At 36.9% G+C, this 27,312-nt stretch overlaps 1 protein-coding gene across 6 annotated transcripts in view; it reads left to right on the forward strand.

Moving 5' to 3' along the window:
• The window catches only part of REPS1 (RALBP1 associated Eps domain containing 1), an 88,538-nt gene that overhangs the window by 36,011 nt on the left and 25,215 nt on the right, over positions 1-27,312 (forward strand). For all 6 annotated transcript variants that reach the window (XM_047101492.1, XM_047101497.1, XM_047101493.1 and 3 more), the window contains exons 2-8: positions 11,845-11,968; positions 13,493-13,689; positions 13,810-13,963; positions 14,750-14,874; positions 15,396-15,558; positions 15,840-15,903; positions 17,227-17,381. In XM_047101492.1, coding sequence (XP_046957448.1) covers positions 11,845-11,968; positions 13,493-13,689; positions 13,810-13,963; positions 14,750-14,874; positions 15,396-15,558; positions 15,840-15,903; positions 17,227-17,381 — 982 coding nt within the window. The remainder of the gene's footprint in view (positions 1-11,844; positions 11,969-13,492; positions 13,690-13,809; positions 13,964-14,749; positions 14,875-15,395; positions 15,559-15,839; positions 15,904-17,226; positions 17,382-27,312) is intronic.

Raw genomic sequence — 27,312 nt, forward strand, 5'->3', positions numbered from 1 at the left:
CATAGCAAAATTGAGCTGAAGGTATATTTTCCATATACCCTCTGTTCCCAAACACACATGGCCTCCACCATTATCACTATCCCCCATCAGAGGTAAAGTTGTGACAACTAATGATCCTTCATTGACATATATTGTAATCAACCGAAGGTCATAGTTTACATTAGAATTCACTCTTGGTGTTGTACGTTCTGTGGTCTTGGACAGATGTATAATGAATGACATGTATCTCTCATTATGGTAGCATACAGACTATTTTCATTGCTATAAGAATCCTAAATGTTTCAGTTTTTAACCCCACACCCCAACCCCTGCAACTACTGATCTTTTTATTGTCTCCATAGTTTTGCCTTTTCTAGAATGCCATTTAGCTGAATCATACAGTGTGTAGTCTTTTCATATTCTTTCACTTAATGTTATGTGTTTAAGATTCCTCCATATCTTTTCACGGCTTCATAGTTCATTTCATAACATTCCATTATGTGGATGTGCCACAGTTTGTTTATCCATTCAATCACTTCAGGATATTTTGGTTACTTCCAAGTTTGGGTAATTATGAATAAAGCTGATATAAATATCTGTGTGCAGGTTTTTGTGTGCATGTAAGTTTTCAACTCCTTTAGGAGACTGATTGCTGTATGGTATGGGTACATTTAGTTTTATAAGAAATTGCCAAACTGTCACATTCCCACCAGAATGACACTTCCTGTTCCTCCCTAGACTCACCAGCATTTGGTATTGTCAGTGTTCCAGATTTGGGCCAGTTTAATAGATTTGTAGTGGTATCTCATTGTTTTAATTTGTATTTCTTTGATGACGTATGATGTGGAGCATCTTTCCGTATGCTTATTTTCCATCTGTGTATCTTCTTTGGTGAGGTGTCTCTTAAGGTCTTTGGTCCCATTTTTTAATCAGGTTTTTAGTTTTCTAATTGTTGAGTTTTAAGGGTTCTTTGTATATTTTGGATAACTGTCCTTTATTAGATAAGTCTTTTGCAAATATTTTTTCCTGGTCTGTGGCTTATCTTACTCTCTTGACCTTATCTTTTGAAGACCAGATGTCCAGCTTATCAATTATTTCTTTCATGGATCATGACTTTGGTGTTGTATATAAAAAGTCATCACCATACCAGGCCATCAGGTTTTCCTCTTGTGTTATCTTCTAGAAGTTTCATAGTTTCATGTTTTACATTTAGGTCTGTAATCCGTTTAGAGTTAATTAATTAATTTATTTATTTTAAGTTTATTTTTACTAGAGAGAGAGAGAGAAAGAGAGAGAGAGTAGGGGAGGGGCAGAGAGAAAGAATCCCAAGTAGGCCCCGCTGTGCAGAGCCCAACGCAGGGCTCGAACTCTCTGTGAGATCATGACCTGAGCCCAAATCAAGAGTCGGACACTTAACTGACTGAGCCACCCAGGTGCCTCTGGAGTTAATTTTTTTTAAAGGTGTTAGGTCTACTTTTTTTTGGCACTTAACCCTGCTTGGTATTCTCTTAGCTTCCCGAATCTGTTGTTTAGTGTCTAGCATTAATTTGGGGAAATTCTCACTCATTATTTTTCAGATATTACTTCTGTTCATTCTTTCTTGTCTTTTCATTACACATTTGTTTGACCTTTTTTTAGTTGTGCCACAGTTCTTGAAGATTTCGTTTGTTTCAGTTTTCTTTTCCTGGTTGCATTTCAGTTTTGGAAGTTTCTATTGAAATACCCTCAAGCTTTGAGGTTTCTTTACTCAGCCATGTCCAGTCTAGTAATAAAGCCCATCAAAGACTCATTCTTCATTTCTTTACATATACCCATTTTTTTGTTTTTTGTTCTTCATAGAATTTCGGTCTCTTGCGTTGCCTATCTGTTCTTGCATGCTGTCTTCTTTATCCATTAGAGTCCTTCACATATTAATCATAGTTGCTTTAAATTCCTGGTCTGATAGTTCCAGCATGTCTACCATATCTGAGACTGGTTCTGACGCTTGCTCTGTGTCTTCAGATTGTGGTTTTTGAGGGTTTTCTTTGTTTATTTATTTGTTTTGCCTTTCAGTATGTCTTGTGATTTTTTTTTTTTTCTTGACAGCCAAGACATGATATACTGGGTTAGTGAACTACTATAAATACATCTTTGGTAATGTTGTGGTAAGGTGTTTGGGGGGCTAGCATTCTATAGTCTTAAGATTATGCCTCAGGTCTTTTAGTATACCTGTGAATTTTGCAATTGCTTCTCAGTCCTACCTGCCTCTACTCTCCCCCATTTAGGTGGGAGAGGATGGATAGATAGGCTAGAGCTGGTGGGTATTTCCCTTCGTCCAGGTCAGTTAGGCTCCAATAAACCTGGGCAGGTTAGGCTCTGGTTAAGTAGGTTCTCTTGAGGATAAGCCTTGTTGAGAAGAACAAGTGGATTTCTGGTGGACTTCAGAATGGTTCCTTTTTCCTTTCCTCTGCCAGAAGCACACAGGCAGGGACTTTTCTCTCCTATGCACTGTGAGAGCTTGGTAGAGCTCCGAGAGGTAAAACTCACAGTATGACGAAGGTCTCCCTATAACTAGGTCCCCCTGAAGTTTTTATCTCAGATTTGTATTCACTGAGCCTACAGCAATTCATCAGTTACAGTTCAGTCTTTCCTTCCCTGATGCTAGTTTCAAGGAGCTTAATGCTGATGGGTTTTACCTCTAATAAGTTATGATTCTTTGTATTTACCTTCTGTTAACCTTCAGTTAGGGGGACAGCAGTTTGCTCTGTGACCTGACTTTTACAGATCTAAGGAGAGTTCTTGGTTTTTCAGTTTGTTCAACATTTTGCTTGTTACAATGGAGTTTTTTGACTTCTAAGCTTCTTACATACTAAACCAAAAGCCAGAAGCCCATGCATTTTTCCTTATCCTTCACCTTCCTTATCCTTCTCTCTTTAAATTTGTTAGCTATACTTTTACATATTTAATATTGAGAACATTTGCACATTGTTCTAAAACCATAATTCTTTTTTTTTTTTTTTGAGAGAGAGAGAAGGCACGCATACACACGTGTGGGGGGGGAGGGGCAAAGGGAGAGGGAGAGAGAATCTTTTTTTTTTTTTTTTTTCAACGTTTATTTATTTTTGGGACAGAGAGAGACAGAGCATGAACGGGGAAGGGGCAGAGAGAGAGGGAGACACAGAATCAGAAACAGGCTCCAGGCTCTGAGCCATCAGCCCAGAGCCTGACACGGGGCTCGAACTCACGGACCGCGAGATGGTGACCTGGCTGAAGTCGGACGCTTAACCGACTGCGCCACCCAGGCACCCCAGAGGGAGAGAGAATCTTAAGCAGGCTCTGAGCTTACCAGGGAGAGACCTCTCTCCAACTGAGAGATCAAGACTGAGCCCAAATCAATAGACCCTAAAGCTACTGAGTCACCTAGGTGCGCCTAAAATCATAATTCTTAATTGTTCAATATATTCTGATATATTTTAAAAAATAAAAATATATTTACATTATGAAGATAAAAATATTTTTACTGCAGATCCATTAGTATAATATAGTACTATGATTACATTCTTCTTTTTGTTGTTGTTATTATTTTTTTAATGTTTTTATTTTTGAGAGAGGGAGAGAAAGAGCACAAGCAGGAGAGGGGCAGAGAGAGGGAGACACAGAATCAGAAGCAGGCTTCAGGTTCTGAGCTGTCAGCACAGAGCCTGAGGCGTGCCTCGAGCTGATGAACTACAAGATCATGACCTGAGCTGAAGTCAGACCTTTAATCTACTGAGCCACCCAGGCGCCCCGTGATTACATTCTTCTACAGCTTTCCCCCTCTAAACTTTCTCGATTGCCCTTTTTTTTTTTTTTAAACTGTTTGCCTTCATCTCCATTTCTTCCCCTTTATTTTTTCTGAAATCTTTCTGGAGCTTTCTGTCATTTTAATCTGGACTGGTTGCTTTCCAGGTCAATTGCGTAGCTGTCATCCTGCAGCTTTATTTCCCTGCTTTCTTGCCGTGTATCTGTTTTTTTCCTGGATGCTCTGCCTCTAAGTTTTGCTGAATAACATCCTCAGATATTTTCTCAAAGAGTTCATAGGAGATAAACTTTGTTTATTTCTGCATTTACAAAAGTGTCTGTTCTTTCCATCATCTTGATGCTAGTTTGGATACAGAATTCTAGATTGAAAATAATTTTTTCTTAGAACCTTGAGGGTGTTGCTTTATTATTTTCTAATATTCAGTGTTACTGATGAGAAGTCTGATTCCAGTGCAGTTAATATATCTTCTTAGTGATCAGCACCTCTCCCCCTTACTCGCTTCCCTTATGCAGATTCTGGATGCTCTTAGGATCTTTGTTTTATCCTTGCAGTTATGAAGCTCCACAGTAATGTGTTCAGGAATTCTTTCACCTGTTGTGTGGAGCACTCACTAGACTCTGTCTGAAAGCTTGTTGTCCTTAGATTTGGGGAAAATCTCTTGTTCTTTATTACTCTTCTGTTTTCTCTACATTTTTTGTAGACCTCATTTAAGTAAATTTTGTCCTTTCAAATTAATTCTCTTTTTTTCTCCCATATTTTCTAATTCACCTTTCCCCTTCCTACTTCTGGAGAAATTTTCTTTATCTTCTAGTATTTCTGCTGAACTTTGTATATTTCCTGACATCTTGTTCTTTGTTCCTTTTTCATAGTATCCTGTTCCTGTTTTATGGAAGCATTAATTGTCTGAAATCTGGCAGAGGATACTGAATAGAGTATCTTTAAGTGTTCGTTCTTTCTTGAATTATATCTTTCTCTCAGAGTTTTTTTTCCCCGTTTTTAAATTTGACAGTTTTCTTCCATTATGTAGGTTTTCCATAGTTGCCTGTTGATCTTTGGTAACCTGTTTACATTTAATGCAGCAATAGAATAACTGAGCTCTGTGTACTTGGGTTTAGCTCCTTAAAAGGCTGCCTTACTTTGGGAGGAGTGGGTCAGATGCTGACTCTTACTGGATTGCTAAATGCTAGAAACAGAAGCCTTTCTCTGGGGCAACAACCCCTATCCTTATCAGCTGACCTAGTACTTCCCTACATTTCATTCTTTAAAGAGAAAACTTTCAGTTTTTTGTTTGTTTATATTTGGATGGTAAAGTCTGGTTGCTAATATTCTGTGAGCAGCTGTAGAGATAGGGATCTTAGTCTCTGTCCCAATCTCCCCCTTAGTCATACCTGGCATTTCTGGGTGAGTCCCTGGATTTTGCAGGACAAATTGTCTCCATAGGTACTCCTGGCACTAATTTCTTCCACCTACTGTTTTAGGCATGACTCCCATCTCCTTTCTGATTGCTAAAATTTGTTGAGATTTCCTGTCTGCTCATTGTTGCCCCTTCTCTTTTATTTATTTTTGTGGATTTATTCCCTTAGTATCATTTTAAGAAGATTCTTGAAGGGAGAAGCGGTAATTTCCTGTGCTCAGTATATTGTCTTAAACCAGAACTTCAAAATACTTATGAAGGCTTGAAAGCATCTTATATTTTAGAAGAATTTTCATGAAAAACTATAATAAAACCCACTTTGGTGCTTAAAGGCGTTAGTTCTTGGCTCTCAAGAGAATGTGGTTTTCAAGAATGACTTAGTCTCTGAAGTCCTTGACTGAATAAAGTACATTATGATCAGGGTAGTGAATAAAAAATAATTATTATTTGTGGACCAGACACTTTTGTGTTTTATTAAATATGGTTTCATTGAATCCTCACAGCAATCCTAAGAGGTAGTATATTATTTTCCCCAGTTTACATAAAAGGAAACAGACACAGTAAAGTAATATAACTTGCTCAAATACTGTATAAATGATACAGAATGATTCCCTAACCACATTGATCTCTGTAAGTATTAAAATGAACTACAGTCTAGTTTATCTTTTCTTCCTGGAAGTTGGTGGCTTTTTGATAATATTATGGAACAGAGTGTTCAGACAAGAAGTCAATACTGCCTATTTAGGATTGATATTCTTGTGAAGCCAATACAATTAATGAAAACTTTAGCCTCTCTCCTGTCTCATACTAGCAGCCAGGATTCCGTGCTGGTTAGTAAGATGCTACAGTCACTCAGAGTTCGTAGTGCTTGGCTATGCTACATTTTATTTTATTTTATTTTTTTTATTTTTTTAATTATATGAAATTTATTGTCAAATTAGTTTCCATACAACACCTAGTGCTCATCCCAAAAGATTTTTTTTTAATTATATGAAATTTATTGTCAAATTAGTTTCCATTATGCTACATTTTAAAGTGTATTCCATTTCTGTGGGGCGCCTGGGTGGCTCAGTCAGATGAATGTCCGACTTCGGCTCAGGTCATGGTCTCACAGTTTGTGGGTTCGAGCCCCGCATCCGACTCTGCTGACCGCTTGCTTAGAGCCTGGAGCCTGCTTCAGATTCTGTGTCTCCTTCTCTCTCTGCCTCTCCCCCGCTCATGCTTTGTCTCACTCTGTTTCTCAAAAATAAATAAATGTTAAAAAAAAAAAAAGATTTTTTTTAAGTGTATTCCATTTCTAGAAATTTGTCCTACAGTTCTACAAGTGCACAAAGTTTCATGCACAGGAATGTTTACAGCATTATTTATAATAGAAAGCTAAAAGAACCTAAGTGTCTGTCAGCAGGGGATTGGTTAATTTGTAATAGGTATATTCATGCACATGATACTATGTAAAAAAAAAAAAAAATGAAAGAGATCTATGTATGCTGATATAAAAAGATCTTCAGGTAATACTGTGTGAAAAGTCATATATATAGTATGACTATATGTGTAAAAAGTGTTCGTTAAGTATGCGTGCTCATGTGTTTGTATACATGTGGGGAAAATGGGAAGAACATATGAAAAGAATTGTTACTTCTGATGGGGATTGTAGGGACTTCAATTCCATATCTTTAAGTACCATTTTATTTATTTTACTATGAGCACGTAAATTTTACAGTGTTATGAAAATAAAGCTTAATGGTTTTCAGTAGCTATCAGTAGTATACCAGCAACTCCTAACTGGCCCTGGGTTTCTTAGGTGAGTTAGGATCTAATGGAAGAGATCTGGGTATCTGTACCCTATGAAGGACTTTAAGTGGTTCTCAATATTAGGCAGCTGTGCAGTCATGCTCACAAATATGCATAATTTAGACTAAGGCGAAATTACCGTGGAGAGGCAGTTAAAAGAATGAGACTACTTTGAATAATGCCAGACTAATAAATTTCAAAACTTGGAGGCGATAAATGATGTTCCCAGAAATTATCAAATGTTTTACCTTTTAAAAATGTTTGTTTGTTTATTTAGAAAGAGAGAGCGAGTGAGAGCCAGCCAGGGAGGGGCAGAAAGAGAGAAAGGGAGAGAGAATCCCAAGCTGGCTTTGCACTATCAGCATGGGGCCCGATTTAGGGCTCGATCTCACAACCCTGTGAGATCATGACCTGAGCCAAAATCAAGAGTCAGACATTCAACCGACTGAGCCACCCAGATGCCCCAATTACCAAATATTTTAGAGGTAGACAACCTAATTTATACCACCTGACATGGAAGAAATAGACACACATCAGGGATCCTGCTCAGGTGTGTCACAGGTGAATTCTTCCAAATCTTTACAGAACATGTCATTCCAAATCTATTTACAGTATTTCAGAGCAGAGAGAAAAAAAAGTAAAGCTTGTTAGTCGTGTTTACAAAGCCAACATAGCACCACTTCCAAACCTTTCAGATACAGGAGTGTTATTTTTTGGCCAAATCATTTTAAGATTGTGGTTAACATTTTATAAATATAATTTGAAAAAATAATATATACCATGACTAAATGGAATTCATTTTAGGGATCAGAGGATGGTTTGATGTTAGGAACTCTATTAATTATTAGCATTAATGGACCAAAGAGAAAAATTATGATATTTTACTTTTCTGCCCCAAAATGCACACAATAATATTAACTTCTGTTTGTGGATTTTGAAAACCCAAAACCCGAAACAAAACTCTTAGATGAGTGGAACTAGCTGAATAGTTTCACATAACAAAGGTGTTGCAGAATGTTAGCTAGTACCATGCTTAATGACAAAATACTAGAAGTGGTCTCGTTGAAGTTAGGAAAAAGATGATGAATAAAATACCATTCCAATTAAAGTCACAATTTATTTTGATAAATGATTCTAGAGATTACCTGGGGGAATAAATAATATGAGAATAGTCCAGGAAATTCTAAACGAGAAAAAAAATTGAGGACTGGGCTAATAACTCTATCAGGTATTTAAATATTATAAATCTAAAGCAAGGAAAGCAGTCAGAAAAAAATTCATGTAAGTGTGAGTGGCCTTTTCAGGTTACTGGAGAAAAGGAGATAAGGAAACACTCTCATATTGATAGTGGGAGAATCAATTTGAGTAACCTTTTTGGAAGGCACTTGGTGATAGCAAATGCATTTTTTTATCTTTTTAAGAGAGAGAGGGAAAGAGCACAGCTGGGGAGAGGGGCACAGAGAGAGACAGAGACAGAGAATCTTAAGCAGGCTCCACACTCAGCGCAGAGCCAGACATGGGGCTCAATCCCACGACCCTGGGAAAACCAACCGACTGAGCCACCCATGCACCCCACAAATGCATTTTTAAGTGTACTTATATTTTGGTCCAGCATTCTGCTTCTAGGAATTATTCCAAAAATTTCTTTAGAGACAAATTTTGTTGCATTCACAAGATTGTGATGGGAAACCAGACCTGATACTGTTTCATCAGAGATTGTTAACAAATTTGTATTCACAGCTTCTTTCCTCCTCTGCTGCTTTCAAGGATTTGTGGTCTCTCCGGTTGGGGTAGCTTGGAAACATAGTCCTCAGTGACACATATGCCTGACTTGGGCTACAAAGTGAGTTTGTTTTAGGTGTCGTGGCCAGGATCAATCATAGGGAAGTGACTGCAAATATTTTGCCTTTGAGCTCTTTTATCTCCCCTTTTAAAACCTCCTTCCTGCAACCTGATGGGACAGTTTGATATATATCAACTCTTAAAATTTTGTTATGCCTGATATAGTAGAAAGGTAGAATCCTTCCTTGCTCTCCTACCCTCCAGCCCCTCCCGCCCCTCCCCCCTCCCCCCACTACCCTCTAGTCCCTTGGAAAGAGCTTTGGGTTTGGAATCCAAGGACCTGGCTTCTAGAGCCAGTTCTTCCACTGACTAGCCCCGAGACTTAGGAGAAACAAGATTACCCTTCTAAACACTTTGAGAGTCAAGCATCCTAACCTGTTTTTGTACTTGTCTTTCCTCCTTGTACTCACCTTCCTCCTGTTAATTCCTTAATCCATTACAAACGAAATTTTACCCTACTGCATCTCTACTAGTGCTCCAGCAGCAAAAAACCTCCTAATTGCAAAATATCGAATGCGTTTTCTTTCCTTTTTTATTTGTTCCCATTAGTTTTCTTTTTTGAAAAGTGTCTATCACTCTTCTGATTTGAAGAAATTAAATATTTTTAGTAGTAAATACAGACTCATGTGAAGAAAACATAGAAATATCCCTTACTCTCAGCACCCAGAAATAATCACTGGCGTGTTCACTACCATTTATATGTACGTATCTTAATATATTTGGGATTATACTTCTATATACACTGCTTTGTATCTTCCTTTTTGTTTTCAAAACAATACTGTAAGCAATGGGTTTTAAATGTTGTACGGTTTTCTCATTATATAGTTACTTCATAATCAGTTCTTGTGGTGAGTTTAGGTTGCTTCTCATTGTGAACCCCTTTGTACATGAATCTGTATGTGCAGTAATGATTTTCTTTCAGGCTTGCTTCCACCTTCCAAAACCTCTTTACACCCTTGATTTCCTCCTTCTGCTGGTCCTTTTTGCTACTGCTTCTTTCGTAGGCTCTTTTTTACGCCTACACTTAGGTTATGGTGTTCTCCAGAGTTCCCTTTCGCGGCTCTGGGCTTGCAGGCAGTCTCATTCATTTACTCCCTCAGCTTCAGTCATCACCTGTTGTCTGGTTCCCAGGTGTGGAGCACATCTCGGCAGAGTGCTCTCTTCTGAACACCCTCTCTGCATTTCTTACTGTTCCCTGGGCATCTCCTCCTGACTGTCCCATGGGCACCTGAAACGCACATAACAGGGATAAACAAACCAACTACATGCAGTTTCCCTTTAGGTCGTCCCTTTACCTAGCATACGTACAAGGACGTATTTTAGATGTTTTACGTTTGTTTTATAAGCAAAAGTAGCCAAGATATGTAATGATCCCTTACAGGATGGCACGTGGGCAGAAAAGGATAGTGGATAGGGGTAGTGATCCTAACAAAATGCCTGCGTATCTTTCAAGGCTTGTGTGGCCTTCTCAACTCTTTCTTTTCCTCATAGTCCGCTGATATGAATCTGCCTCCTTATCCTCCTTGCCCTTTTAAATTTATACAGAAGTGATGCCCCTTAGTGGCAGAATCAGGAACTTCCTCCATTGCTGATCAATCACACGAAAAATGTCTTCTTGTGTGCTTAAACAAATTGTTATTGTGATTTGACACATTGCTGAACTGTTGTAGGTGCTTGTTTTGCAATTCTAATAAATACTTCCGACTTCACCCGTAACGACTAGGTACCTTCGTCTTTGAGTGTTTCAGGAAAAAAGAAAATAGACCAAATACGCTCCACAGGAGTGTGGAATGTGTATCTTTTGAGAAGGTGAGACAAGGATACTTAATGCTTATTTTATTTTAAGAGTATAATGTCTGTACAGTAGACATTACTCCAGCTTTTGGAGTTGTAATTAAATCTCATAACCTAAAATTCTCTTTCTAGTCGGATACTTAACTTGCAGCTAGTCTAGAAATACTTGTTGAATGACCTAATGGTCAGTGGCGATCCTTGAAGACCTTCATGCTTTAAAAAAAAACAAAGCAAACAAAATTTTTTTAAAGAAAAGTAATATAACCACAATTAAATACAATCTGGGAAATTAGAGAAAAAAACCCTACTCTTGATCTCCCCTGACAAAACTGCCGATAGAGTTTTTTTTTTTTTTTTCAACGTTTATTTATTTTTGGGACAGAGAGAGACAGAGCATGAACGGGGGAGGGGCAGAGAGACAGGGAGACACAGAATCGGAAACAGGCTCCAGGCTCTGGGCCATCAGCCCAGAGCCCGACGCGGGGCTCGAACTCACGGACCGCGAGATCGTGACCTGGCTGAAGTCGGACGCTTAACCGACTGCGCCACCCAGGCGCCCCCGATAGAGTTTTTATATATCTGGTTCTTTTCAGATTTGTGTTTATGTGGTTAAAATTACATATCCTGCTTTTTTTTCCACTTTGTCATTTTATGACTGTTACTTTAACTGGCTGCATAGTAATCTTTTAGTTGCAGGGACTTTTGGCCTGTTGCATGTACAGTGTGTATGAAGAGTGGATGGTGCCTGGTTTCTGAAAAGTATGACTCTTGAGCAAACACAGTAATTCTCATAAAATAAAATTGTGTATCACATAGATTTTTCTAAATAGGAGAACTATAGGGGCACCTGGGTGGCTCAGTCAGTTAAGCTACCAACTTCGGCTCAGGTCATGATCTCGCAGTTTGTGAGTTTGAGCCCCGTGTCGGGCTCTGTGCTGACAGCTCGAAGCCTGGAGCCTGCTTCAGATTCTGTCTCCTTCTGTCTCTGCCCCCCCCCCCCAAATAAACATTCAAAAAAATTAAAAATAAATACATAAATAGGGGAACTATATAACCCTCATAATCGTAAGGTCAGTGCTTTATTTTCAGACTTCTAAGCCTGAAACCCGAGGAAGTTGGTTGTCAGTAAGTGTAATATGCTATGTGTCAGCTATGTATTTTGGAGAAGTTACAAACAGATGTTAGATACCTGTTTATTTGGAGGATTATTGTCATTAGTATTTAACATTGTGTTCTCTTACAGATTATGGAGCTTTGTGGTGCAACGAGGCTTGGTTATTTTGGAAGAAGTCAGTTCTACATTGCTTTGAAACTTGTAGCTGTTGCCCAATCTGGTTTCCCTTTAAGAGTGGAAAGTATAAATACAGGTAAATATGGAGTACATTAGTAGCTGAAATGAAATAAAGTCCATAGAATTGCTGAGTCTTCTTGATATTTTATTGGCATTTGTGACCCTAAGTGTCATGGCTTTAATCTCACTACCATGCTTTTTTTTTTCATTTGCGAATATTAGAAAAATATCTCTTTCCTAAATCTGTTATGGCGTGTATGTACTTAATACATATTTGATGATAATATAAAAATTGTTAAAAGTGATGATTTTTCAGAACTAATTCACTAAAAATTGCTTAGAAAGAGGTTAGGTGAATATTATCAAAGTAAATGATGAATTGTAGTGAGCATTTTCTTATATGCCTTCCTTATATTCTTCTTTTCTGCTGAGTATAAAATAGCATTATACTTGTGGGTTTTTGTGTGGGAAAGCTATACACTTGAAATTAGAAACTATTAACCAAAACTTTCTGATAGAGACAATATTAAAATATCGGCAGACTAAAACCTGGTTACAGACATCTGGCTGCCTTATAAGTATCACCTAGGATAATTTGTTTTTTTATGCTTTGGAGGCTTATTGATGCCCAAGTCAGTGGAAATTCTGTAAAGGTAGGCACTTAAATGCAGACAGTTCTTTGGTTGTCATAGCAAAAAGAGGAAAGAGAACACTTGAGGTTTTCTGTAATGTTAGAATTTTTATAAATAGTTTTAAGCACCAGCTCAGTTTATTAGTCAGTGTGAGGTTTTCATTGTGGACTTCTGGTTTGCCACACATCATTCTTCTAGAATTGAGAGTGTATATTCTTTTCAGGTAATTTTGAATTCTTTTACTTACATCCTGAATAAGCTTGGTTTAAGTGTGGGGTTTCAAGGCAAATGCAGATAATCATAGTGGAGGGAAGTGTACTTTCTGTTAAAAATTCTGCTACTGTTTTGTTCTAGTCTAAAAGTATGAGCTATGATTGACCTGCAAAGAAGTTCTGTCTTCTTTCTTCTCTGTTTAAAATTGAATGTAGGATATTTGCTGTAGAAGTGTCATAAGCCAGACTAAAATGGATAGATATGATGCCTTGTGCTGTGTCGTTGGCAGGTGAACAGTAAAATATTTTCAGGAACTTGTGCCATGAAAATGTCTAGATTAATCTAGTCTCAATCTAGTGACATTTTCTATGTTTTACTTACAGCTCTAGCATCTTACTTAAGAGAATCAGTATGAGTAGAAACAGCCTAGCCTTCCCGGTCAGACTGACCTAGGTTCAGATCCTAACTGTCAGTTACTATCAGTGACCTTGGCATCTGGTAGCCTCAGTTGCAAGCATAGAGCCAGACAGGACAGTTATTACAGTTTTAGAAGGTCAGTTTAGTGTTGCTACTACTTTCTAGGTTAGAGTCTCCCTAAACAGTGTAAGGGAGGTGGTCTAAATGTAGTGATAAACATGTGTCTGTGGTTTCTGTATCAGTTTTTACAAAGATTCTTTTTAATATCTAATTCATATTTCAGTTTTAATGTGTGCCCCTTTTTCTTTTAAAGTAATAATTATTTTTGTGGTTAACAGTGAAGGACCTTCCTCTGCCGAGATTTGTTGCTTCAAAGAATGAACAGGAATCTCGCCATGCAGCCTCATATTCTTCAGATTCTGAAAATCAAGGGTCTTATTCTGGTGTAATTCCCCCACCACCTGGCAGGGGGCAAGTGAAAAAGGGATCTGTAAGCCATGACCCTGTCCAGCCTCGTACGTCTGCAGATCAGCAGGTAATCGTGTGCACGTAAACGTTATCGGTTGATGTGCTGTATAGATGTTCACATTAAAACTTATTGAGTGCCTTGTTGATAAAAATTTAAGTCTTAGAATAATAATAATATTCTTTCTAGGAACCTGCATCCCCAGTCGTTTCACCACAGCAGTCCCCACCAACTTCTCCACACACATGGAGGAAGCACAACCGTCACCCCAGTGGGGGAAATAGCGAGAGGCCACTTACAGGACCTGGGCCATTTTGGTCTCCCTTTGGTGAAGCTCAATCAGGTATTTTAAAATTCTTTAGAAGACAGTTATTTATTAAGGGTTGTAAATTAAAGGAAGCTTGATGATGTTCCTTCCAGAGTTTCCTCCAAGATAATTTTAATTATAAATTAAGTGCCTTAATTAGAAGCAAAAGCCAACCGTGAAAATTTGTAGGCAGATACATCAGTTTAAACAATGGTAATTGCGTTTACATAATACATATAATTCTTAGACAAAGTTGATAAATATCAGATGCTCTGAGGGTGAAATGGGTAAATAATAACTTCCCAGAATATTACGTATATATTACATTAGCTCCAGTATTGACAAGGAAAGCACACAGTAACAATTTAAAAAATTTCAATGAGGTATAATTTTATTCATTTTCAATTTTTTTATTAAAGCTCTTTTTTTGTTTTATTTTATTTGAGAGAGAGAGAGCGCATGTGTGTGCATGGAGGGGGGGGTGGGGGAATAGGGACAAAGAGTGAGAGAGAATCCCAAGCAGGCTCTGTGCTATCAGCACGGAGCCCCACTGGCCTCGATCTCGCAAACCGTGAGATCATGACCTGAGCTGAAATCAAGAGTCGGGACACTTAATTGACTGAGCCACCTAGGTATCCTGAGATATAATTTTAAACTGACAGAAGAGATTCAGTTTGGAAATTGTTAACATTTCTTCAGAGTTAGAGTTGGAAAGAAAACTTGTATAATATGTATGTGGTGAGTTACAGCTAAAAACCTATGGTTAAAAACAGTTGGCTTTTCTTCAAAAGTGAGTCGGCATGTGTACCATTCTCCCCCTAGGTTCTTCTGCGGGTGACGCAGTGTGGTCAGGGCACTCTCCACCTCCACCACAAGAAAACTGGGTCAGTTTTGCAGATACTCCACCAACCAGTACTCTTTTAACCATGCATCCTGCTTCTGTCCAGGTGTGACATTTTATTGGTATTGCATTTTTATTTGCTTCATTCAGAGTATTGCTGCGGTCATTGTTTTCATATTTTGCTGTGGCACACTTGATAAATGCAAGTTCACTCCTTTTACAGAACACAGAACTCTGCTCTGTGCCTTTTCTTAAAGTCTCTTCTCATTGGAATGTTTCACTAAAAGTTTTGGCTGATTTTCTTTCTAATTATTCAGTGAAATTTTGAAAGTTGTCTGCCCCTAAGAATATCTCCTATTTGCTTGGCTTTCTTAGCACGTTTTTCATAACTTTCTGTTGCTTACATATTGCTATCATTCTATGCACTTATATAATCATCGTGCAGAAACATTCAGTAACTTGATTATAACAAATATGTGGTTTGCTGATGAGTTTGTGAAGACTTCTTGTATTTTAAACATTCACAGAAAGTAAGTTTTATTTTCAAAGATGAGTAACCTAGCAATCTTGGCCCATATAATCATTACAGATAGAAAATGTACTGAGGAAAAAAATGTTTCATTACAGGACCAGACAACAGTACGAACTGTAGCATCAGCTACAACTGCCAATGAAATTCGTAGGCAATCCAGTAGTTATGATGATCCTTGGAAAATAACAGATGAACAAAGACAGTATTATGTAAATCAATTTAAAACCATTCAGCCTGATCTAAACGGATTTATTCCAGGTGAGTTGTTAAAAACAGAAATTCTTGTAGATGGGACAGGACAAAGTCTCAGTTTCATAATCTCAAAGGCATGGTTTTTATTGGCCAGAGATTATAAAGAAAATCAGTTCTCAAGTTGTGTGTCTAAAAAGCTGATAATCACTGGAGACAAAAACATGACGTGCACACGTGTTAAGGGTACCTTTTTCCCAATGAAAAAAGTCTTAAGACTCTTACCCTCATTTTATTCTTGGATCTCTACGTTCAGAATAACATTAAACAACACTGTTTTAACATTTCAGGATCTGCAGCTAAAGAGTTTTTTACAAAATCAAAACTTCCTATTCTTGAACTTTCTCACATTTGGTAAGTGTGGTACTTCACATCAATCAGGTAATGTGGGTTGTTTCAAAGGAGTTTCCAGCAGGTCGATTTTTGAACCTTAAAAAATAAACTATTAGAGTAATCTTTTCAAGAATGTTCCCAAATAACTCAGTATTGCCTTCCAATAGTAGTCAGTTTCTATCTCACTCTCTGGAAAAGAAATAAATGATGCCAATACAGTAGTTCTTTTTAAAGTGCTAAAATTTGTTAAGCCATATTAGCTGTTTAAACCATATTAGCTGTTTCTTCTTGCTTAGCATAATGCATGGAAGAAAAGCTAGTTGCTTCATCCATGGTTATCTTTATCCCATTTGGTTTTTAATAAGCCTATACCTGTTATGTATTACCTATACCTATACTAAGCCATGTGCTTAAGAACATTGCTTAGCTCCCATTTAAGTCCATACTAAGACTCACGAGAGCTGTGATGTAGTTGGAATTAGTTATTTAAAGCAAATTATAACCACAAGTTACTTTCTAAAAACAATTATCATATAAGCATAAATGGTATTTCTACTCGATATCAATCTATTTCTTTATATTTTAAATTATTTTGTTAGTAGGGTTTTTAGTAGCTTTGAGTGCTGTAGCAGAAGAAAGATAATGCCTAAAACTGAAAAATCAAGAACTGGCAATATACACTTGCTGTTTATGGTATCAGGCATTAACTACAAAATGGTTGCCTCTGCATCCAGAAAGTGGGACAATAGTTGAGGGGAAGGGGGGGTTCTGCTGCTTCTTAATATCAAGCCTTGTAGTCTGTTGAATGCTATTTTTTTTTTTTCATTTTCTACACTTTTATTTTGTGGTGATTGTGAGACAAACACAATCCCAACATTTAGACTTCTCATCCTCCTTCCTGAGGACTATCTGACTCCATGGCTCATGCACCCCAAGTACAGTAGGACTTTGTAGAACTTTGATAACAATAAAAACAAAGTTTTTAAAAATTTCAGTGACGTATTAAATGGGCCTGACTTTATCCTGTTACTAGAAATGCATATGCATTAAAGGTCCTTTTTTTTGGTGACCTTATGTATTGAGGGTGCTTTTCAGCATTTTATTATAAGAATTTCAAGTATTCAGAAAAGGTTAAAGAACTGTGCCTTGAACACTCATATGCCCACTGCCTGGGTTCCACAGTTAAACAGTTTGCTATATTTGCTCTATTATACTTTTTCCATCTGTGGGATTTTTTTAGGTTATGGATTGTACTTTTTCTGGAAAAAGATTTCTTTTTCTTCTTTTTGAGACATAAAGGGATCCAGAGCAAATGATTATATTTATGGCAAGTTTGTGTTCCAGGGAACTTTCAGACTTTGATAAAGATGGAGCATTGACACTGGATGAGTTTTGTGCTGCTTTTCATCTGGTAGTTGCTCGGAAGAATGGCTATGACTTACCAGAAAAACTCCCTGAAAGCTTAATGCCCAAACTGATTGATTTGGAAGACTCAGCAGGTAAGTTCGGGAGCCTAAGGGACCTGGTTACAGGCCTTGATAAACATCCTACTTGATTTGTAAGGCAAAATTAAGATAGATGTTAAAACTTAGCTTAACAACCTCAAGAGCATGTAGATTTAACATCAGAATGTAATATACAGGCTGAACTTGGATTAATGGTTTGTCTTAGTCAGCTTTAAAAAGGTAAATAATTATATGCGCTACTATTTTACTTTACACTTTTGACTTCCTGAGATTTTAAGAATATTTCACAGAATCTTGTTATTTTGCCACAAGGCAAACGCTTTAGTTGCATTATATACTGTCTGAGGTGGGAAAGGTAGCCTGTGTTATCAATATTTTTCCATTTAATGCATCTTAATTTGTTGAAGGACGGTGCCTGGTTTATCATTAGACCAGCTCAGTCTGCAAGCATTTTCCTTTCAAAAGCCCAACTCTTTTCTTCAGACTCTAAAGAAATCTGGAAATTTTGTGTTTCATTGTAAATACCGCACTTTTGTTACCGTGTTTACAAGAATACTTTTGTAAATGCCCATATTTATTAGGCATTTCTTTAAAAGGAAACAAGAATATAAGGGGTAAAAAGTGAGCATGTTGTTTTAAAATTCAGAATGAATAAAAGGAAATCTAATGTTAAATTTTTAATGAGACTAATTAAATTACTGTTTTCGGTTTTCCTATCTAAATTATCTTTTCGATATTGTGATGGAAAGAATTTTATACTTTTAAAAGAAAAGCTGAAGCATAATTTGGCTCTGCAAAGGGCATTTATCTATTAGGCAGTGTCTGTTTAATTCAGAAATGCACATGATCTGACCTTATTGTCTAAATTATACAGAAGGAATCATATGCATGTTATTAATGTCACGAAGAGAACATTCTCCTTGATGTTAAGAATCTGAGTCTGCTTCTGGTTTTGCTAATTATTCCTGTGACCTCGGGCAAGTTCTGACCATTTATTTTTTGCCTTCTGTTTCTCCACCTGAAATGTGGATTTGATGCCATTCATGTTTCTGAATTGTACACTGACCTTTTGGCAACGAGAAAGTTGATTTAAAAATTGAGCATTGATTTTTATGTTTTTTAGAAACACTGTCCTATGAGAATCCTAGGATTTTTCTGATCATTTCAGGTAGCTATTAGGCAACCTCAACTTGAGCAGAAAGCTAAGTATTTTTGTTGACAATTTTGCTTCAAAGTACTTTGATTTCTCTAATTAAGAAATAAATGAAAACTCTATTTAGCTTATTTGATAGTAGCCAGAAGGGGAAGAAATTTTGGTAGCTACAAACATAGTGTATCATTTTAAAACTTGGGCCTTGTATCTAGAATTTTTCTGTGACTTTCTTTGAAAACTGGTAGGATACTAATACAAGGAAGTAAGTCAAGTTTATTCTGTTATGTTATTTTCTAGAGACTTGTCTGAACCTGTTATCTGTTGCATTCAGATTGGTGAATTTGGCTATAGCATGTAGTCAGTGGAGGCTTTTGTTTTTTATTTTTAATTTAAATAAATTCTGGTTCTTTATAAACTCGACTTACTGCCAGAATTTTAAGGTTGATGAGTCAAGAACTTCTTTTTTTGGGCATTTGTCTTTTTATCCCTGTTAAATCTGTTTAGCTAAGAGACACTCTGGTTTGGTTTTAATTTTTTTTTTTAATGTTTATTTACTTTTGAGAGATAGAGAGAGTGTGAGCCACCCAGGCTCCTGTAGACACTCTGCTTTTTGCCTACATATATCTGTTTACTATTGCTTTAACTATAATTTTAAAGATGTCAAAGAAACAGATAATTTTGTCCCATTCCAACATAATATTATATGGTTTTCTGATCACCTTTATTCTAAACATTTGGCTACACAGTATTAAACTCAAATCTGCTTTGCCTACATATAAATGATAAATTTGGAATTCTGTTAATTTGGGGGTTGGAGAAACTGTTTAATATTTTTCCACCTACCTATCCTAAGCCTGAGATTCATATTTAAAAAAATATGAGCCTGGAAGAGCCTGGAGCCTGCTTCAGATTCTGTGTCTCCCTCTCTCTCTGCCCCTCCTCCACTCACACTCTGTCTCTCAAAAATGAATAAAAATGTTAAATAAATAAAATAAAATAAAATAAAATAAAATAAAATAAAAAGCCTGAGATTCATAGTACACAAAGTCCTTTGTATATAGAAATTGTGTGACACTGTAGATCACTCAATATCCACAAAAATAATTTAAAATAGCTGTGTTTTTAGAAGTTCGCCTTAGAAGTTTTAAAAGTTAAAAGGCAGATACCCAAAGAGTTTCCTTTGGCGGAGCTTGCTTTGGGATTCTCTTTGGAGCCTTTCTGACTCACAGGCAAAAGTAGTTCCTGTTCCTCTGATCTCTCATAATATTGCCTACATCTGCTTCTTATAGCACACACATCACACTGAATCCTGTTTTGTTTTGTTTTCCTCTTTTACTACCTCTCTGAGCTCTTTAAAAACAAACAAACAAACAAAAAACAAGAAATGTATCGTGTTCATTATAGTATCCTAAGGACCTAGCACTTGGCCAGGCAGGTACTAATAAGTTGTTCAGCAAATAATTATTGAGTGAACTAATGGTAAATGTGTGCCACTTTTAAAGTAGGATATTTTTCTTAACACATTTCTTTGAAATATGGCTGTTTGTTACCATAAATTTGTGATGCTGGGGCATACTAAATTATTAGTTCTGCAGGTATTCTGTGTTGGCAATTTAAGTAACTTAAAAAATAAACGATGAATACTGGTGACTTAAGTTACAGCCACTTGGGGTAACAAGTTAGGCTTTCTATATGCATGCAAACATGGGTTGGGTTGGGGACATATGTAATTTTTCCAAAATTATTTGATGAGGTTTTTAGGATTAAATGTCAGGTAAAACAGAATAACTAATGATCTGTAGGTGGAGTGCTTATGTGGGCCTGAATTAAAATACTTAATATTTAACATCAGCACTGAATCGGGCAGCTAGGGTAAATAAACAAGGAAACTTGGTTTTTATTGTCTTACCAAAAGAAAAAAGAAGCCTACAAAAATCCATGTATGGAAACACCTTTGTGAAGTCTTCAAGGACAAAACCAAACATGTTGGGATACTGCACACCTTCAGCTCAATCCACAGAGAATCTTCTTTAGAGCACAGTTTCATTTTGACATAGATTTTTTGTGATTATTTGGTAATATCTCCCTCTTAAACTAGCCTGGAGGATCCTAGGCGGGTAGTAACTGGATCATTCTTGTTCATTGTGTCTCAGCACCTGGCAGGGTGCAAACTGAGTATGTAAGTAGGCGTTCACGTTTTTTGAAATGACTAAGTGGCTGAACCACTTGTTTTTAAAACTGTTCTCTGTCTTCGTACCACCCTGCTCACATGAGTAGTAATACCTGGTTGGGACGCTCAGAGAATGGGTGAAGTTATTCCCTATTCTGTCTCCTCCTCCATCATCACTGCTTCATAGTAAATTGAGCGTATTTCATTGTTGCTGAGATGATATGTAGTAGCACAGATCCCCAATCTCCTTGCAGTACTTCTAATATGAATAGACATTTTTTAATGTTTACTTATTTTTGAGAGAGAGCATGAGGGAGCACAAGCTGGGGAGGGACAGGGAGGGGGAACAGAGGATCCAAAGCAGGCCCTATGCTGATTGCAGAGAGCCCCATGTAGGGTTCGAACTCACAAACCGTGAGATCGTGATCTGAGCCCAAGTCAGACACTTAACTGACTGAGCCACCCAGGCATCCCTAAACATGAATATTTTTTAAAGCCACAAACTTTCTATGGATAGTTTACCAAAAATCCATACTTGAGACTAGCTTTATGCCAATCATTGTTGACTTTTCTGTTTATCCAGAAACTTTTAACATAGAAAAGGCCAACACAGTAACACATGCAGATACCTGTTTTCACACAAGTACACGCTATATATCCTTGATTTTTTTTATAGTGTTGAACATCTTCGCACTTTGTCGCATATGCAGCTGTCATATTCTTTATCATACAGTGTATTCCATAATATAGATGTGGCTTAATTTAACCAATGTCTTATTAACGGATTTTTGGATAGTTTCTTGACTTTACCTTTAAAACAGTGCTGCAAAAAAGATACATATATCTTTATTTTCTACAAAGAATCCTAAATCTTTATTTATTAAAAAAAACCTTTTTTTATTTTTACTTATTTTGAGAGAGAGGGAGAGAGAATCCCAAGCAGGCTCCACACTGTCAGGGGCTTAGACTCATGAACTGTGAGATCATGACCTGAACCAAAACTAAGAGTCAGTGGTTCAACCAACTGAGCCACCCAGGTTTCCCTCAATCTTTATTTTTGAAAATTCACTCTCCCAAATGACTTTAGTTGCAGAGGAAAAAATAAAGTAAACACTAATATTCATCGTTACCTTTACACCTAAGGAATTACTTCTCAAGCCTTCCCCTCCCCCCCATACACACATATGTACAATCTTAACATTAGTGTCCTTTTTTTCCAGATAGTTGGTTGTTGTATGTGACAAATCAGTACAATTCCAAATATTGGCAAAAATGCACCATTTAATGAAATTGGTCAAAATGATTAGAACTCCATAAATTCCTGGCAAAGACACTGGCAACAAGATTAGATCATACTTGAAGGAGAAAATCTCTACAAGGATGACATGGTAGGAGCTTTAAAAGATGACGGTTTAGGAGCGCCTGGATGGCTGGATGGTTAAACATTCAACTCCTGATTTCGGCTCAGTTCGTGATCTCGTGGTTCGTGAGTTTGAGCCCCGTGTCAGGCTCTGTGCTGACAGTGTGGATCCCGCGTGGGATTCTCTCTTCCTCTCTCTCTGCCCCTTCCCTGCTCATGCTCTCTCTCAAACTAAATAAGATTAAAAAAAAAGAATAAGTAAAGGATTATGGTTTAAATATCAGAGCTTTAGTAATAGTCCTTGTGAATAATTATGATACTTTAAATTATTTTTTGTATAAAGGACAAATTTTGTATTTTTCTTTACAATTGTGATATGAAACTCAAAAGTGAAACAAAAGACCTCTATCTTCCTCTGTAGGAAAGAGAACTCCATGGAGGGGCCCCTTTGGTGGCTCAGTCGGTTAAGTGTCTGACTTCAGCTCAGGTCATGATCTCACGGTTCATGAGTTCAAGCCCTGCGTCAGGCTCTGTGCTGACAGCTCAGAGCCTGGAGTCCGCTTCCGTTTCTGTGTCTCCCTCTCTCTCTGCCCCAACCCTGCTCATGCTCATGCTGTCTGTCTCTTAGAAATAAATAAATGTTAAAAAAATTTTTTTTGTACATTAAAAAAAAAAAAAAAAGGAAAGAGAAGTCCCTGGAAATAAATGAAAGCATTGTCATCTTGCTCAATATTTTGTCTTTATTTACTGTGTTTAAGTATAGGCCCTCAGTAAATGTTCACTGATTGAATTCTTTTATTAATTTTGCCACCAAATTGCACCCCAGAATTATAGCATCTTTTATTCTTTGGTCTTGATACTCATTTTCACAATTTTCTGTGTTAAGTTTTGAAAACAAAGCCCTACATAAATTATTTTTTCTTCATGAAATTTTAGTTATTTTAACTGGATTCACATAGATGCACTTCTTCCATTTTTAGCTGTTCTTGGATAATGGGAACCTTCTATGTATCTGTAGATTATATTCTTTGAAGTATAGTAGCTGAGTCAAATAATAGTTCCTATAAAAGATCAGTACTGCAAAAAAAAAAAAGTCAACAGTTTACAATTTAATTAGGATTTGGAGTGAATGTTTCTTTTCAAACATTGTACACATTTTTGTACTTAAAAAATCCTTGGTTTTAATTTAAAACTGGTAAACTATGTAGGCTGTATAAAGGTCTGCTTACTGAAGAAGTTTCCATTTTGTGGAGTGTTGAAGAAGAGTAAAATTATTTTTTCAAATAGAATGTAGTTTTTTAATGGGTATAATATCAAAACAAAGCATAGTATACCTTAAATTCTTTAATTTCTTTTTGCATATCCATTGTTTGTCCCCGTCTTTTAAGTCTGCATGAAAAATGTACCATTAGTAGTTTTACTTGAAGACTTAACATTTATCCAAACCAGTTTATTTTTTGTTTTAAATACTTTTTTTATAAGAATAATATTCACATTTCAAATAAGACATGTAGCTGCTTATGCTTTAACAAAGCTATTAAATGAGATTGCAGCTTTGACTGAGGTTTCATGATTGAAGGATTCTTCCTACCTTTATTTTGCTACTTGAAAGCAAAATAAGTTTTAAACCCTAAGACTCTAGGGAGCATATATATTTCTATCAGATTAATAACAACCGGCAGTCATTTTTGAAGCAGTGTTAGCATGTTAGTGTAACAATGGAAAGATAAACCTAGAATAAAACCAAAGGTCTTTGAGAAAGACCAGTGTTCAGCAGGCCCACTGTACTGACCCGAATCTGGGAACTTTTCAGAATCTTTGGAGGCTAGAAGGATGGAAACTACTGACAGGGTTTTTATTTTCTGGTGTGATCCTAAAAATACAGTTTGCACTCATCTAATATAATCATTTCTAACTTTAAATGTAGATTGACAGTATGTCAGTGTGATCACACTGGGTTGTGTCTTCCAGACCCACTTTTATACATGGAAATACTTTTTGCATAACAGCCCTTTTGGGGTTTACTTTAACAAATAATTTAGGCTCATGCTCTTCTTTTTCAGCCCTGATGCTCTGATGATGTCAGGGGCAGAGCAGAACCCTCAGGAGGGAGGCAGGGTTGACACAGTGTTCCAGCGGGAGGCTAGGTTGGAACACTGCATCAGGTAAGCGTAAAACTACGCCCCTGCCTCCGCAAGATACAGTCTTAAAGACTAACTTCTGTGGGTGGGCGTGAAGCTCTTGGTTGGCATTTATAGGGAGCCAGGTTGAAGGAGGTGCGGTTTACTTACAGACCTAGTGCTTCTCAGTCTCATGACTGTTAGTTTCTAGAACATAGGTAATTTGTTCTTTTTCTACTACCATTTGTTGTTCTATATAAGAGGCGATGTGTGATTTTGCTAATTTATTCTAGAAATAAATTTTGGATTTTCTAGGACAGTGAGTTTTCACACTTTTTAGTCTTAGGACCCCTTTACATTCTTAAAAATTATTGTGGACCACAAAAGAGTTTATGCGGACGAGATCTATCGGTAATTACCTACTCAACAAAATAGTTATCCTTTTAGAAATTAAAACTGATAGATTTTATGCTTTGTTTTAAAATAACAATAGAACACCTTTTATATATTAACAGATATTTTTAGGAAAACAACCGTATTCTCCAAAATAAAAAAAAATTATAAAAAGGATGGCATTGTTTTACATCTTTGCAAACCTCTTTAATATCTGGTTTAATAGAAGACAGCTAGATTCTCATATTTGCTTTTGCGTTCAGTCTGTTGGATATGTTACGTTGTTTGAAATGTGTCAGGAATTGGCAAACTAAAGGCTGAGGACCAAACAGTCTGCTGTCTCTGTGTAGTCCACAAGCACAATGGGGTGGTGGTGGTTTTTTTAATCGAGGTGGGGGGGGGCAGTATTTCATGATACGTGAAATTTATATGAAATTAAAATTTTACTTCCCGCAAATAAAATTTTATTGGACTACAAACCAACCTCATTCCTTCACAAGTGATTTCTGGCTGCTTTTGCACTGCAATAGTTGCATGTTTGCAGCAGAGACCATATAGGCCGTCTGCAAAGCCTAAAATATATACTGTCTGGCCTTTGTAGAAAAAGGTTGCCAGTCTCTAATACATGAAGAAAACGTGGCCTCAGTAGTAAAAGGGAGGACTATTTTCAGATAATTACAGATGTTCTTTGGTACTACTCCAAAACTCAACAGACGGTAATTTCTTAAAGGTTAATTGAGAGCCGAAACCATATAGATGAATTGTTTGTACTGTTACATCAAAATCCATAGGTTTGCCTTGCACTTTGAATACACTTTGAGTGACTCTTTTACCCCATGCATGATTTTGTAACTTAGCGCATTGATTACTTGTAAAACATCAGTTTATTGAGTTATACAGACCTTTCTTTCAAACATTGGGACATTTTATTATAAAATGTCAAAAAAGCGTATATGTTAACATAACCTATCTTATCAAAGAAGCATTGTGAAGTTCTTGAGAGCATGGGCATGGATACACATTTTCCAAAATTCTTATTTTTTGCTTGAAAGCTCAAACTTTGTCATTTGTAACAAATACTGAAGACAGTTGGTTTTCCTGGAAGTGACAGGCTCACTTAATTCATTTTTGAGAAAATGCCTGCATCATATCCAAGTCTGAATAATTATAGTTTATCAGCTATTCTTTCAAGGAAAATGGTGTTCCATGACAAAAGTGGCCTGTTCAGCTGACAACTGAGTCATACAAGTACTTTTCCTTGAGACCACTGTAATCCTGGATATGAAGTAGAGTGCTTTATATACGTTTCCCTTTTTTTTTTTTTTTTTGCCATGCAGAGTATTGAGACGTGTTTTCAGGCTTGAGGTTTCATAAAAATAATTTTTAGTGTGATAATTATGAGCGTTCTTCAGTGAAGTTGTCATGCTTGTTTATTTTAACTGGAATGCGTGGGGTGAAGGATATAATGACTAATATATTTTGGTGCCACTGCCTTGATTTTTGCTTATTGATAAGCCAGCAGTTTTACCCACCATTGCTTTTGCTTCATTGTCGTAAGTGCCATCACAGGAAAAAGCATTATTATCATTACAAAAACCATTTTGACTTTTCAGAGCCCGTAAAAAGTCCTGGGGATCCCCAGGAGTCCATGGACCACAGTTTGAGAATTGGTACTCGAGGAAAATAACTATTAGAATAATTATGAAGTACAATTATTTGGGTGGCTAACATTTCACTTCTCGGCCTCAAGAGGCTGGACCCAAGGCAGTTTTGTACCAGTGAACCAAAGAGGTTCCCAGAATCTACCCTAAATTGTAACTGCCCTGAAGTGGGGGCAGGGTGCAGTCTGATCCTAAACTTATAAGTAGAAGACTGAGACAGGAGAGCAGAAGTCTGGAAAGCTAAACCAGGGCCCCAGTTTGCCCTGAGATGACATTTCAAACTTCACTGATACAGTCTGACTTTAGATAGATAGGTTCTTTTGAAAATTAATCATTCTGTAGTTAAGACTATTCTAATTCTGCTTTTCTCCATATGAATACCTGCTTTGGGGTATCTCTGACGTTGCTTCATTCACCATCCTCATTTCACTTAGAGCGAACTGTCAAATTTATAGCCATTATCTTCCTTTCCTTAACTTCCTTTCCCTTGGTAATCATAGGGGGAAAAGTCCGTAATTTTTGTTCACACTGAGAACTACAATGGATTTATCATAAATAATGTTTTCATTAGTCCTTCTCTGAGAGTTTTGAGCCTTCATAGAATATTATAGGAGGCATTGGTTCTACGCCACTCGGACACGTTTATTGACAAAGGGACAAGATTAAGAAAAAAGTAGCAACTATTCTTGATCTTAGAAAACAAAAGTTTATCAAAATATCATGCTGGACTGCAAATTAGGACTTAAAGAAGTTATGTCAGGGTAAGCAAATGGCAAATTTGAGATAGCCATGGAACAGAAATGGGGCAAAGAGAAATTTTGAGAACTTTTTCAAAATGTCAACAGGTAATTTTTGTTTTAGGAAAGTAACAGTAAAGAAGAATGAATTTAAATGGAGAACCTGAAAGTAACTCAAAAAATATTTGAGTGCCTGCTATGTATTAGGTCCTCTGTTAGGCCCTAAAATATAAAGGATTTGCTTATGGATAGGTTGAAAGGTAAAAACCTTTATATTGCTAAGTTATATGGCCATCTATTAGGAATTTGAAGTACAGTGCTAAGTTAATGGCAAATGTCTTTCTGATGGAGAAACTCAGGTGCTGTTTTA

This window comes from Lynx rufus, unplaced genomic scaffold, assembly GCF_022079265.1.
Source record: "Lynx rufus isolate CCGP_SWC_20201006 ecotype Redwood Valley unplaced genomic scaffold, mLynRuf1.p SCAF_6, whole genome shotgun sequence".
Lineage (NCBI taxonomy): Eukaryota > Metazoa > Chordata > Mammalia > Carnivora > Felidae > Lynx > Lynx rufus.